The sequence below is a fragment of the Lissotriton vulgaris genome, chromosome 2_1, assembly GCF_964263255.1.
Source record: "Lissotriton vulgaris chromosome 2_1, aLisVul1.2, whole genome shotgun sequence".
Classification (NCBI taxonomy): Eukaryota; Metazoa; Chordata; class Amphibia; order Caudata; family Salamandridae; genus Lissotriton; species Lissotriton vulgaris.
In genome coordinates, this window is record NC_141687.1 from 600,194,266 (window position 1) to 600,206,692 (window position 12,427).

Below are 12,427 nucleotides of genomic sequence, written 5' to 3' on the forward strand. Positions count from 1 at the left end.
TTAATTACGCGGATGACCTCCAGCTCATTTTTAATTTGTCCCACTCACCTTCATCTGCCCTGAATGTTCAAACCGTCATGACCCTCATTCAAGATTGGATGAACTGCAGCCACCTTAAACTCAACCCGGACAAGACCGAGCTGGTCTTGACCGGAGGTGGCTGCAGTCCCTGGTCTTCTTCTTTCTGGCCCCCCTCCCTTGGTGCTCCTCCACTCCCGGTCCCTAAAGTGAAAACCTTGGGAATCTTTCTTAATCCCCAGCTTACTGTCCTCCCACAAGTCAACTCTGTCGTTTCTTCATCTTTTTTCTCTCTCAGAGTAATTAGAAAAGTTTCCCGCTTCTTCTCCCCCCCAGCTTTAAAAATCATCATGCTAGCCATGGTATTGTCCCGTATAGACTACGGCAACATAGTCTATAACGGAGCCCCTGCATACATGATCCACCGATTACAACTGGTGCAGAATCAGGCGGCCCGCCTGATCCATGGCCTTCCCAGATATCATCGGGTCACCCCTATACTCAAAACTCTGCATTGGCTCCCCATAAGGGAGCGTGCCTTGTTTAAACTCGGCTGTCTCACTTACCAAGCCAGAGTGGGCACTGCCCCCCAGTTCATCTGTGCCCTCATCAAACCTTACTGTCCAGGCAGAGAACTTCGCTCGGCCCATCTGGCCCTCCTCACCATCCCTCGCTTTAAAAAACAGAGGGCGGGCGGAGCGAGATTCGCTGTCCTGGCTCCAACTTTTTGGAACTCCCTTCCGATTGCTCTGCGCACCTCACCCTCCTACCCCCTGTTCCGTAAAAATCTTAAAACTTTTCTGTTCACGCAAGCCTACCCCTAATCCTTCTGCTGCTGCCACTCACTGATCACCACTAGCGCCATGAAACCGCTGGGTATGCGAGCGCTGTACAAAAACTTTTAAATTCAAAATTCAAAGAGAACAGACATGATTTGGCATATGGGCCTATTATAGCATTCCTTTATGAGAACATCAATTTAATCTTGATCGGTTTTACTGCTTTTGTGTTTGGATTTTCGTGTTCCCAGTTGAATGGCACCCAAACACTTGTCTAGAATGCATTTATTTTTTAACTGCACCTGCTTTCTTTTTTTCAGCGGATTGGTTCAAGGCATTCCACTGAGTCTTAGGCAATACTTCTCAAACATGAATATGGAAGCAGGTAAAGGCCAATCTACAATGATGCTAAGATCATTGCTTTTTATTCATTTTAACTTTTTATTTCACTTTCAATGATTTTGAAGTGTGCTGGAATTACCTTGGATATTGAATAATACGTAAGGAAAGAAGTGTATATTTGTGTTGAGACAAAGACCTCATGGTAGAAAGGATTTTAAGTCTGGTGGCAAATGGTGTTTTTGGGTGGAAAACAAAGAGAAGATTCAGCAAATAAAGATAGAAAATAGGAACGTTTTGTGTGGTGATATACAGAGTTGGGGAGTTAATTTTCGTTTCTGGATACACCATAAACACCATCCATTATAATTAGCATCAACGACTGAAAACTATCTACATCATATTTCTTCTGTGAAAACGTCAAGCAAAGTGACTAATTTTATGTTGTTTCTCAATGCAGGGTTTACTGATGAGACAAATTAGTAAAAATTATATATTAGATCCCGATTTTTAAGATGTTATGGGTGGTAGGTATATACAATTCGATATGTGCTCTTGTATGTATATGGTTTGTTACTACTGAAAATGGCAGAAGGGATGTGGATTTCCTATAGCCCACAGCCCATGACATATTGTTTGGGGTCAAGTGCAACAAGTTTTCATGTGTATGTTGTCCTTGGGACAAGTATGCTCAGCTCCCTGCAGCACAAACCCTTTGGCTGCCAGTTTGCAGTACCAAATTTTGGATCAGGGAAGGGCACTGTCTGCAGTTAAGGTAATATTTTTGCACATATGGTAATGCTGCTCAAACTTGCATTCATGGTTAATTAATTGAAAGCCTTTATATTTAAGCTGAGCGCTCCAAGTAATTGTTGTAAGCTGCGACTGCACTACTGACAGTGGTTCCCGTATAAAATGTGTACACACATTTTCAAGGTTTAGCAATATGAGGCCAAGTATAAAGCACCCAGAATGCTCTCTGATTTGATGCAAATATTTGCAGAGGCTTGAAAGCATGATTAATGATGCTTTGCTTTCAAAATAAAAAATGCATTAAAAAAATGAAAGCAGGAAAACAACTGTTTGCTAAACTACTGTAAAATTTAAGGTACCATTTCTTTGAAGCATCATTAAGTAACGTGTTGATGCATGCTAGTATTTCCTAAATATATTCATAATGCAAAATCAGTGTAACCATAATAAGAGTATAGAGGGAAAAATAAACAAGCATTAGCAAAGCCATTAGGTTTGAAATCAGTGGTTAGCTTTTTACTTTTCTCAATGTGTGACTTGTGTTGGCTTGGTTTTTGTAAAACCTAATTGGTGTGGGAGCTGCTGGGTCCTATCATTATAAAATTTGGCAAAAGCAAGAATTGTTTTTGGTCTCAAAAAGCACACACTGCCACAGTAGTTAATGGCACTGAACAAAACTAATTTGTGTGCCGATATGCTTTTTGCGAAAGAGCAGAATGCTGTCACTCACAGTGAAGCCAGCCAATACAGAGAGAGAGGCAACATTTTAATAAACACAAAAGGTCACGGTCAACTTCAGACTAAATTAGGGGCCCAATTATTAAAGAAAGTATCAAAAGTGCCTCCCAAGATATATGTCCTTGCATTAAGTGCAGGTATACAGCTTTAATAAATTCCCAAGAATTTACAAAAGTAGGGCAGGAAATAGCACTTCTAGAAAATATTTGTGAACTGCATTTTAGCATGAGAAAATAGGCATGTGTAGATTTGCTCATGCTAAAATCTGAGGGCCCGATTCACAAAAGTAATCAGAGACAAAATCCTAACTTTACGACTTTCGTTATTGACAAAGGGCATTTAGGAGTAGTTAAGTTAGGATTTTGTCTCAGTTAAACTTAAGTTTTGGTCTTGCGATAAACTTAAGACCAAAACTTAAGTTTAACTGAGACAAAATCCTAACTTTACTACTAGTAAATGCCCTTTGTGAATACCGAAAGTCATAGTTAGGATTTAACTTCAGATTACTTTTGTGAATCAGGTCCTGAGTGTTTGCAAGTTCACTTTTCCTCCAGCCACTTTTTTCCCAACTCTGGAAGAAGGTTTACGTCTGCCATTGTCAGTAGTAAAATTCCAATATTTCTCAGTATGGGAAAAGATTTGAGAAGAGTTGTTGAAAACACTTAAAGCATGCAATATAGTAGTATTACACAGACTCAAAAGGGCATTCGAACCCTGGAACTATTGCTTACCACAAGAAACCAATCGGTGTATGTGCACTCTATAAGACATTTTAACATAACATAACATAACACTACCTTCAGCCCTAGTATGTAGATCTGCGGAAACGTGGCAACATAAGGGGATTGCAGGTATTCAAACCCCGCTATGGTATGAGCCTTGGCATGGACAGAGAGGCTATATCAGAGCTCTTCTATAATGAGAATGCTGCCATAATCTGTTGCTGCACTACATGGCACCAAAGGTACTAGTGGATTTTGTTACAGGACAAGTAGATTTATGAAGCAACCTGCCCCATGGACAAGTAGATATTTCATTCAATTCCACAGGCCTACGGTTGTGCACAGTTGTGCCCAGGGTTTTGGTGATGCTTTGTACTTCATAAGGTCCTGTGGAGACTGGTTATTTACAGGCTTTTGAAGGAAGAAACTTATTTTTTTTATAAATGTTGTGTCACAACCAGGGCCAGACTGGCTGTTGCGGGTACCGGGCAATCCCCTGGTGCGCCGCAATGGTGGAGGCCGGTTTTGGGCCCCTGGGGCCGTTTTTGTTACAGGGTGGTTTATGCAGCAAGCTGCAAAATCGGCCCTCGCACAAAATCGGCCGAAAATCGACCCCGGCAAAGAGCTCAAACCTCCCCCGGGGGGCCAGCCGAGCACTTTGCAGTGGCCAGTTTTGGTTCCCAGTCCGGCCCTGGTCACAACACACCAAGAAGACAATGACAACATGCGGTATCAATTAAAGTGACACACTAAAGACGAGATTAAGATTTTTTTCATGGGGGTTGTGGGCCTTCCTGCAACCACGAACATGGGGGTTGCACCAAAGGATGCTCCAACACAAACTGACCTAAAATCCTAAGTGATGATGTTAGCCACAGACTTCCAACAGAGAAAAACAGTAAAATATAGTAGCAGACACCTACTCTCTATAAAATGAATAGTGCTGGCCCACAAAGTGGCAGAGTTGTAAGATGCGGTAACCCAGAAAGTGGAGGTCCTCTTTGAAAGCTGGTTGCAGTGGCCTGATGGAAATGACAGTAAGAGGTCAGGCAGGTACCTTGGGGGAGGTGATGCTCACCCACTGCTACCCCATTGTTGGTGTGGCCTCTGGGAGAGGAACGGTAGGAGTGGTATTTCCCAGAAAAAATGAAACCGTGGCCTGGTCATGCAGATTAAGGGCATAGGAGGAACAGCCGCAAAGAAATCAATCAATCAATCAATACATTTGTAAAGCGCGCTACTCAGCCGCGAAGGTCTCAAGGCGCTGGGGGGAGGGGGTGCTGCTACTGCTCGAAGAGCCAGGTCTTGAGTAGCCTCCTAAAGGTTAGTAGGTCTTCGGTCTGCCGTAGGATGATGGGGAGGGCGTTCCAGGACTTGGCGGCGAGGTAGGAGAAAGATCTGTCACCAGTGGTCGCTTTTCGGGTGCGGGGCATGGTGGCGAGGGCGAGGTCGGCAGAACGGAGCTGGCTGTTCGGAGTGGAGAAGAATTGTCATCTGTTGAGGTATGCTGGTCCGGTGTTGTGGAGTGCCTTGTAGGCGTGGGTGAGGAGCTTAAAGGTGATCTTCTTGTTTATTTATTTATTTATTTATTTATTTCGACTTGTATAGCGCATTATCACCCCGGGGCCTCTAAGCGCTTTGTCGGGTACACACCAGAATTCATACAGCCAATCATCAGATTACAACACACCCCATGCTTGCTGGAAAAGCACTGTTTTTAATTTTTTGCGAAAAGGCAGCAAGTTGGATTCTTTGCACAGTTCGATTGGTAGGCTATTCCAGACAGCTGGAAAGATATTAGAAAAAGCACGACCACCCAGGGTAGACAAACTGAAATGCGGTTGGGTTAAAAGGTTGGCTTCCGAGGAACGCAACACCCTACCAGGCCTGTATGGGGCCAGCGGGCTTTCATGTAGCTTGGCATCTTTCCATATAGGGCTTTATGCGAGATGCAAAGCCCTTTGAACATTACCCTCTGTTGACAGGGAGCCAGTGGAGGGCTCTCAGGTGGGGAGTGATGTGGCTGTGGCGAGGGATGCCGAGGATCAGGCGAGCAGAGGCGTTCTATATTTGTTGCAGCCATTTCAGCAATTTGGCCGGTGCTCCCATGTAGAGGGCATTCCCATAGTCCAGCCTGCTGCTGACGAGGGTCTGGGTGACCGTTCTTCTTGTGTCAGTGGGGATCCACCTGTAGATCTTTCGGAGCATACGGAGGGTGTTGAAACAGGAGGACGAGATGATGTTGACTTGCTTGGTCATTGAGAGTGTTGAGTCGAGGATGAATCGCAGGTTGCGTGCATGGTTGGTGGGTGTCTGTGCGGTTCCCAGGGCTGTCGGCCACTAGGAGTCATCCCAGGCTGAGGGGGTGGAGCCGAGGATGAGGACCTCCGTCTTTAATTTAGAGAACCCACCCCACCCAATAATTAGAAGAAAATGGCAAAAAAGGAAAGACGCAAATCTCGAAGGAGGAAACACGGAAGCAAGTTTGATCCCTCAACAAACTAACAATAATAATCCTGCTATAGATACATCAGATTCAGATCGACGTCCGAAATACGATAACTCCTAATAAGAGATAGAAGTGGGTAACATGCAAATGGTAGAGTCTACGCTAAGTGGAAACAACAAACCATACATTTAGACTTAGACGGACGTAATGCTCGGTATTTTTAAAGCAATTATAAGGCTGAACAGAGAGATCATTTTTATACTGTTGGGTGAGTTTCAGATCTGGTATGGCCTGACGCAGTGGTTTTGAACTTTTTGACTTCTGAGGACCCCCAACCTAAAAACAATTATGAAATTCGGAAACCCCCAATGAGTCATTATTTGACTGGAGCATCCCTGTTCTAAGCTATTCTGGTGATTTGAACCACAAAACAAAAAAATCTAAAACAAAATGTAATGTTCATTTTAATAGGATGTTGAAGCTGATCCTAGTTATTGGGGCCACCCATTGCTCATATCACACTCTGATTGATGCACAGGCACTACTCCCATGAATCAATATGAGGATGCAAACTAAATATTTTAGCCTCCATTTTCAAAATCCTACCCATTTATAGAACGTTTTAAAATGTACTAGTATTGCTTCTTTACACATCAGGCTAATGAGAATATATTATTGTTTTTAAAACTATTGTGTTTCTCTGTTTTTACATCAGTAAACTTGTACAACTGATCACCAAAATATACTCATTAGAATTACAGATGACTCTACCTCTATTGATAACGCACCGAGTCAGTAAGTGAGTTAAACACTAGTACCCACCCCAAGTAACCCTCGCACCATGTCAGATTGTTCCACAAACCTGACTCTTCTCAACTCCATCTCCCTAACTATTCGTACCCCTTAGAACAATTTTGTATATGCCTATGTTCTCTCTATGTACATCCTTTTATGGAGGATTGTATGTATGATTTGATTTTATGTATGATTTTATACATGCTCACATTTAATCAAAAGATTTGAAATAATGAATTCAGTTTCACATTTTGCTGGTTTATTTATATACATTACATACATTCTAATGATTGGTTAATATTATTTAATTTTCTAAGCAGATTTATATACATCCTAATGATCTAATTTTTCTAAGCAGTCGCAGACCCCGTAAGCATGCTTCGTTGATCCCCAAATGCCCAGAACCACAAGGTAAGAATCACAGGACTAAGACATTGCTTGCATTACTTGCACTTCTACAAGGAGGTGGTTGATCCACTTAATATTGACCAACAGATGCTTCAGATTCAGGCGCGGGGTTAGAGGAAGAGGGGAGTTTACAACAATGTTTTCAATCCCTGTTCACAGAGTGTTAATGTTCACTACTCACAGCACAGTGGAGAATGTCCATTATATTGATACTGTGATACAAGATCCACTCACAGGTGTAAGACATACACAAAGTAATACGATACCTGGGAGCTAAATCTCCTATCTTGGAATGTAAATGGGCTTCTAATAATATTAAAGAGTTGCAGGTTCTCATTTGGTGATAGAAATAGCCCAGATATACTCACGCTACAGAAAACATATTTACTGGGAAACACAAGATTTGTTATATGATTTGAATCAAATGTGTTGGATTTGTACTTGAGGGGAGTTGTTATATTCTTCAAGAAGCAACAGCTTCACAAATTACCTCAAACATGGGCAGACAGACAGGGAAGATATGTAATGGTACTGTTATGGTAGATGGGGATACTCTGACCTGCATGAACATTTATGAATCTCTATCCTTAACACAAGAATTTCTTCAGATGATTGATGGTGCTAGTGGAAGCCCCATAAAAGGCAAACAGTGCTTGGGAAGGGAGATTTTAACGGTATAATGAACAAAAAAATATTCCTATAGCTACATGAGGGCAGAGGGTGCTATCCCACTTGCCACATTTGGTGCTGCAGACAACCTGTACAATATTTGGAGACAGCAAGCTCCGAAGTTTAGGCCCATTTTATATGGGTCACAGTTTTCGCGGTTTGACTATCTAGTGCTCCTGATAGATGCAACACACAGCAATAAAAATATGTATAAACAACTGAAACATGAATAGTCTAATGGCCAAATACAAGGACTTTGTTTATTGTCGGAAAAGAGCTTGAGTTGCTCTGACTCATCCAACGACCAAGCTCTAAAAAGATCGTAAAAGAGTCTGGTACTTCCTTAATATTTACCAAGAAGCCTAGTCTTATCTAGGTGTCATCAGTATAACAGCTGTATATGGAAGACAAAGACCAATGGAGAAAGGGATGAGACCAGTTGATCACCAAATAAAAGCTAGATTATTGTCTCCTGCTTACAAGAACACCACAACATTAAAATGGCAGGGTATTTTGTATTGAAAGTTGCTTTCACTTCTAAGAACATGAGGGCTCTGAGCCTATCTTTGTAAACATTCAGCAGTTGGCCATACAAGACTGTGATTAGAACAGCCTATGTTCCCCTTGCGGGCGCATATATACTATCTGATGATCGTCTGCATGGGCCTGAAGATGCTTTAAGGCAGATTTCTCTAGAGAACTTTGAGAAAGACCATCAAAAGTGCATTTATCTCTTAGCATCTTTTAGGTGTTTTTACAAAATATCAATCTTCTTTCACTTCATGCATGCATACACAATTTTGCTTCTGCATCACACAATTATGTATCCACTACGAATGATAAAAGAATATAATTTTTAAGATGTCTTCTTTTTACCTGGGCATTCAGGGTTTGCACACTCCCTGACATCTGCCTGTGGTCCTTTGCACTCCCCCCAGCCCTGGGTGGTAACAGTGCACTTTCTCGTCCGCTGTTGAGTCCCATTTGCACATGTCACAGAGCATCTACTCCATGATCCCCATTCCATCCATTGTCCTTCCACTTCCACATCCCAGGAGAGGGAGGGGGAACCCATAGAAGAGAAAAGGAGAGCACGACAAAAACATTTTAATATGAAAGCAAACAAACAATAGCTGAAGAAAGAAACATTAATAGAGAGGACCAACATTATTGAAAATATCACTCACAAAGGAGAGGAGTGCCATTATCTGCAAAAACCTGCCAAATAAAGAATGTTTGCAATTTATTTTCATGCAGGCTTGTCAACTTATGAAAGTAGCCCCAAACCAGCATAAAGGAACCCAGGTTGAGACAGTATATAATGCAAAGGACAAGAAGAGTTGGCAACTGCAGAAACGTACTGCCATTTGGTAACTGGGTACCAAAAGAGCATGGGGGGACGTGAGAATGAAGATATTTAGTTGGGAGTTAAACCATCATAGGATTGAGGGCATAGAAACTGAAGATTATATATATAATCAGCAGAAGTAGTGCACCTCAAATAAGGAAGCCATGTTTTTGAGAGGGAGTTTCAAGTCCAGAGTGTCTTCTCACTAGTAAGTGTTTATTAACTGTAATGCACAGTGATGTTCAACGAATATAACTGAAATAGAGGATTAGCAAAATGGGATTGAGCAATGCAAGGAACATCAACTTGATGGAGAGTGGGGTGTTTTCCTGGAGCAGGGCAGCTATTTGAAGAATGATATTCAATACTTGAACTTGGACTCCCTCTCATCTTCACTGACCCCTAATTCTCATTGATTACATAAATACACTCCAAGGTATCTGAAACCCACACATGTCTAAACAATACCCACTAACTTAATGTTACAAAATATTACACATTATTATGGCTACTGCCTCTTTTGAGCAGTTCATTTCCGTTCTCTCAAATTATTTTATTGTAAATACATGGGGAATTTCATTCTCATCTTCTTCCTTTATACCTTCCCTTGTTGTTTGTCACAATATCAACAATAATATCGACGTTACATAAATGACGTAAAGTACCAAAATACACTGGACAAAAATATTGAATGTACATAATATACAAAGATACTTACTACAAAAATGTAGCCTTTTAAAGCATAAATCCAAACTTAATCACAATATTGACTTCAAAAAGTTAATTTACAAACATTTTGGGGAAATATAATTGAAAGATTTTACATGTTTTTAAACGCTAAAAATAATCTGATAATTAAAAAAAAAAAAAAAATAGGTCTAAAACTTGCACCTTGGTTTAGGTGCTGAAATCAATAGGTCTTAACTAACACCACACCTTAAAAAGTCAATCGGTCTGGCACTGGCTGCCAGCCTCTTTTGCTTTTTCTAAAGCTTATTTGTTGGCAATAGTTTTGTAAACCTTTATTACAACGAGAGAGGATTGACAAAATAGATTAAAAGAGTGAGTTGACAAGATAGATTAAAAGAGAATTCACAAGACAAAAAGGATTGCATAGAAAGATGGACAGACAGACGGACACAGGTGGACACACAGGTAGACAGATAGAGACAGATAGAGATAGATGGATAGATGGATAGATGGATAGACGGATAGATGGATAGATGGGTAGATGGATAGATAGACAGACAGACAGACAGACAGACAGACAGACAGACAGACAGACAGACAGACAGATAGATAGATAGATAGATAGATAGATAGATAGATAGATAGATAGATAGATAGATAGATAGATAGATAGATAGATAGATAGATAGATAGATAGATAGAACGTTGCAAATATTGACAGATAGAGTTGCAAAGCTAGATAGAAAGGATAGTACATTTGAATAAAATATTAGTAATATCATAGTTACAAGTCTATATAAGCACAGCATACAATTGCACAGTAAGCAAACTAGCTGGAGCCATACAAAAAGTGTAACAAGTGTAGTAGTTCTCAATTAAAAAGCACACCAGCTACATTATGTTATGTTATCTCTATTTACTGGTAAACCCTGAAAAACTCGAATAAATCTGACTTAAAAAAATCATATCAGCATCAAATACAGGGGGTAAACATAAGAAACACTAAAGTAATAATTAAGTGAAAACCCTGGCAGTGAACTGAACTACGTTATGTGCGGATGTGTTTCTTGTGAAAGAGCGCAATGCAGTCACTTTAAGAGATGTAAGTCAGTGGCTGAAGCAAAATGTGAATGACTCAATAACAGACCAATAGATGAAAAGAGCTGGCTGAAAGCCGCTTTATGTAAGTAAATTATACAAATAACTTTAGTAAAATCAAAATGTCTAGGCTAATGGCAGACAAAAAAAGGGGAATAAAAGCTAGATGTTAACCGCATTTTCATCATAGAAGAAAATGGACCTGGCGAGGCTAAAGATGCTTACTTCTGATTAGAGTTGTCAGTTTGGACAAGCTTTGAAATGGAATGCAACAAGATGGCTTTCATCAGCTAAACTACAGCAGTCCTATGCCCTAGAGAATGGGCAAAGCTTGTTGCTATTATCTTTTAAGTATACACACATCTACTTTCAGAAGCACACACCCAGCAGACACTTCGAAAGAAGCATGAGGATGAGCACTTCACAGTTAGACATAACATGAGCATGAAACAAAAGTAATATTTTAATTTACTCATGGCAAGGAGAGGATGACAAAGCTGTCAATATTATTAGGACTACAGTCAAACGAGTTGTTCAGGAAAGATGCGGAAAGCATTTCACAGCTACATATACAGTACATTTGTGAAGGGAATTTGACTAAAAGAGTGAAAAAGGAAAGGATATGCACCTGGAGATCGGTTGTCAAGTATAGTGAAGATATTACAGATACTGGAAGAGAACAATAAATCGCTAGGCATGGTGCTCTAATCGGCTTAGCAGGGAAAACATCAACAACTGAGTGTGACATGAGCCGTTTGTGTAGATTGTTAGTGAAATAGGGAAAGATCAAAGATGTAGGACACAATCCACCTTTTCTTTATGGTCACCCTATAGTTTTCCCCTATTGTTGAACCCTATAGTGTGCCTGTCTGTAAAACTCTATGAACATTATCCCTGTGCTCCCCCTTAAACATGGTAGAATTTACATATTCCGAGCTGGTATATTTGAATTATATAAGTCCCTAGTATCGTACAAAATGTACCCTTGGCCTGTAAGTTAAATGACACTAGTGGACTGCAGCGCCTATTGTGCAATCAACTGCTGGTTTATCTAGTGGAATCATAAGGGGCTAAGGTGATGGCCACGCTGACGACACACAGCTTTTGTTCTCTTGGGGAAGAGATGATGACTCATTCTATCCTGCGCAACACTGTCTAACCTCCGTCTTCCACTGGCTGGCCCAGGCTCAGCTGAAGTGCAATGAAGGGAAGTCAGTGGTTCTCTTGTATGGGACCTTTACGGCTGATTTCAAAGCGAAGCTGTGGCCCCCTGGCTCCCCCTTGCCCAGCGCAAAGAACAATACTGCAGAAAATCAAGGGATCTGGTTCTCTGAGAATCTGAAATTCTCCACACAAGTTAAGAAGCTCGTTGGGACGTGTTTCCACAGCAGTAAAGCACTGAGAACGCTTCTTCCCTTTCTTCCAGGACCTGCTAAAGAAACGCTGGTCCGTGCCTTGATTTTATCTCGTCTTCATTACACCAATGCCCTTTATGTGGGCATTCCTGGCTACCTCTTAAGAAAACTGCAGGTAGTCCAAAACTCTGCTGCCAGACTTCTGTTAGGATTTTACAACAGGTGCAGTGTGCGCGTCTATTTGTGCTCTCTGCATTGGCTTCCTC

General features: G+C 41.1%; 1 protein-coding gene across 6 annotated transcripts in view; it reads right to left on the bottom strand.

Moving 5' to 3' along the window:
• The window catches only part of ADGRB2 (adhesion G protein-coupled receptor B2), a 1,127,991-nt gene that overhangs the window by 487,815 nt on the left and 627,749 nt on the right, over positions 1-12,427 (bottom strand). For all 6 annotated transcript variants that reach the window (XM_086955647.1, XM_086955646.1, XM_086955645.1 and 3 more), the window contains one exon: positions 8,547-8,711. In XM_086955647.1, the coding sequence (XP_086811773.1) occupies positions 8,547-8,711 (165 nt within the window). The remainder of the gene's footprint in view (positions 1-8,546; positions 8,712-12,427) is intronic.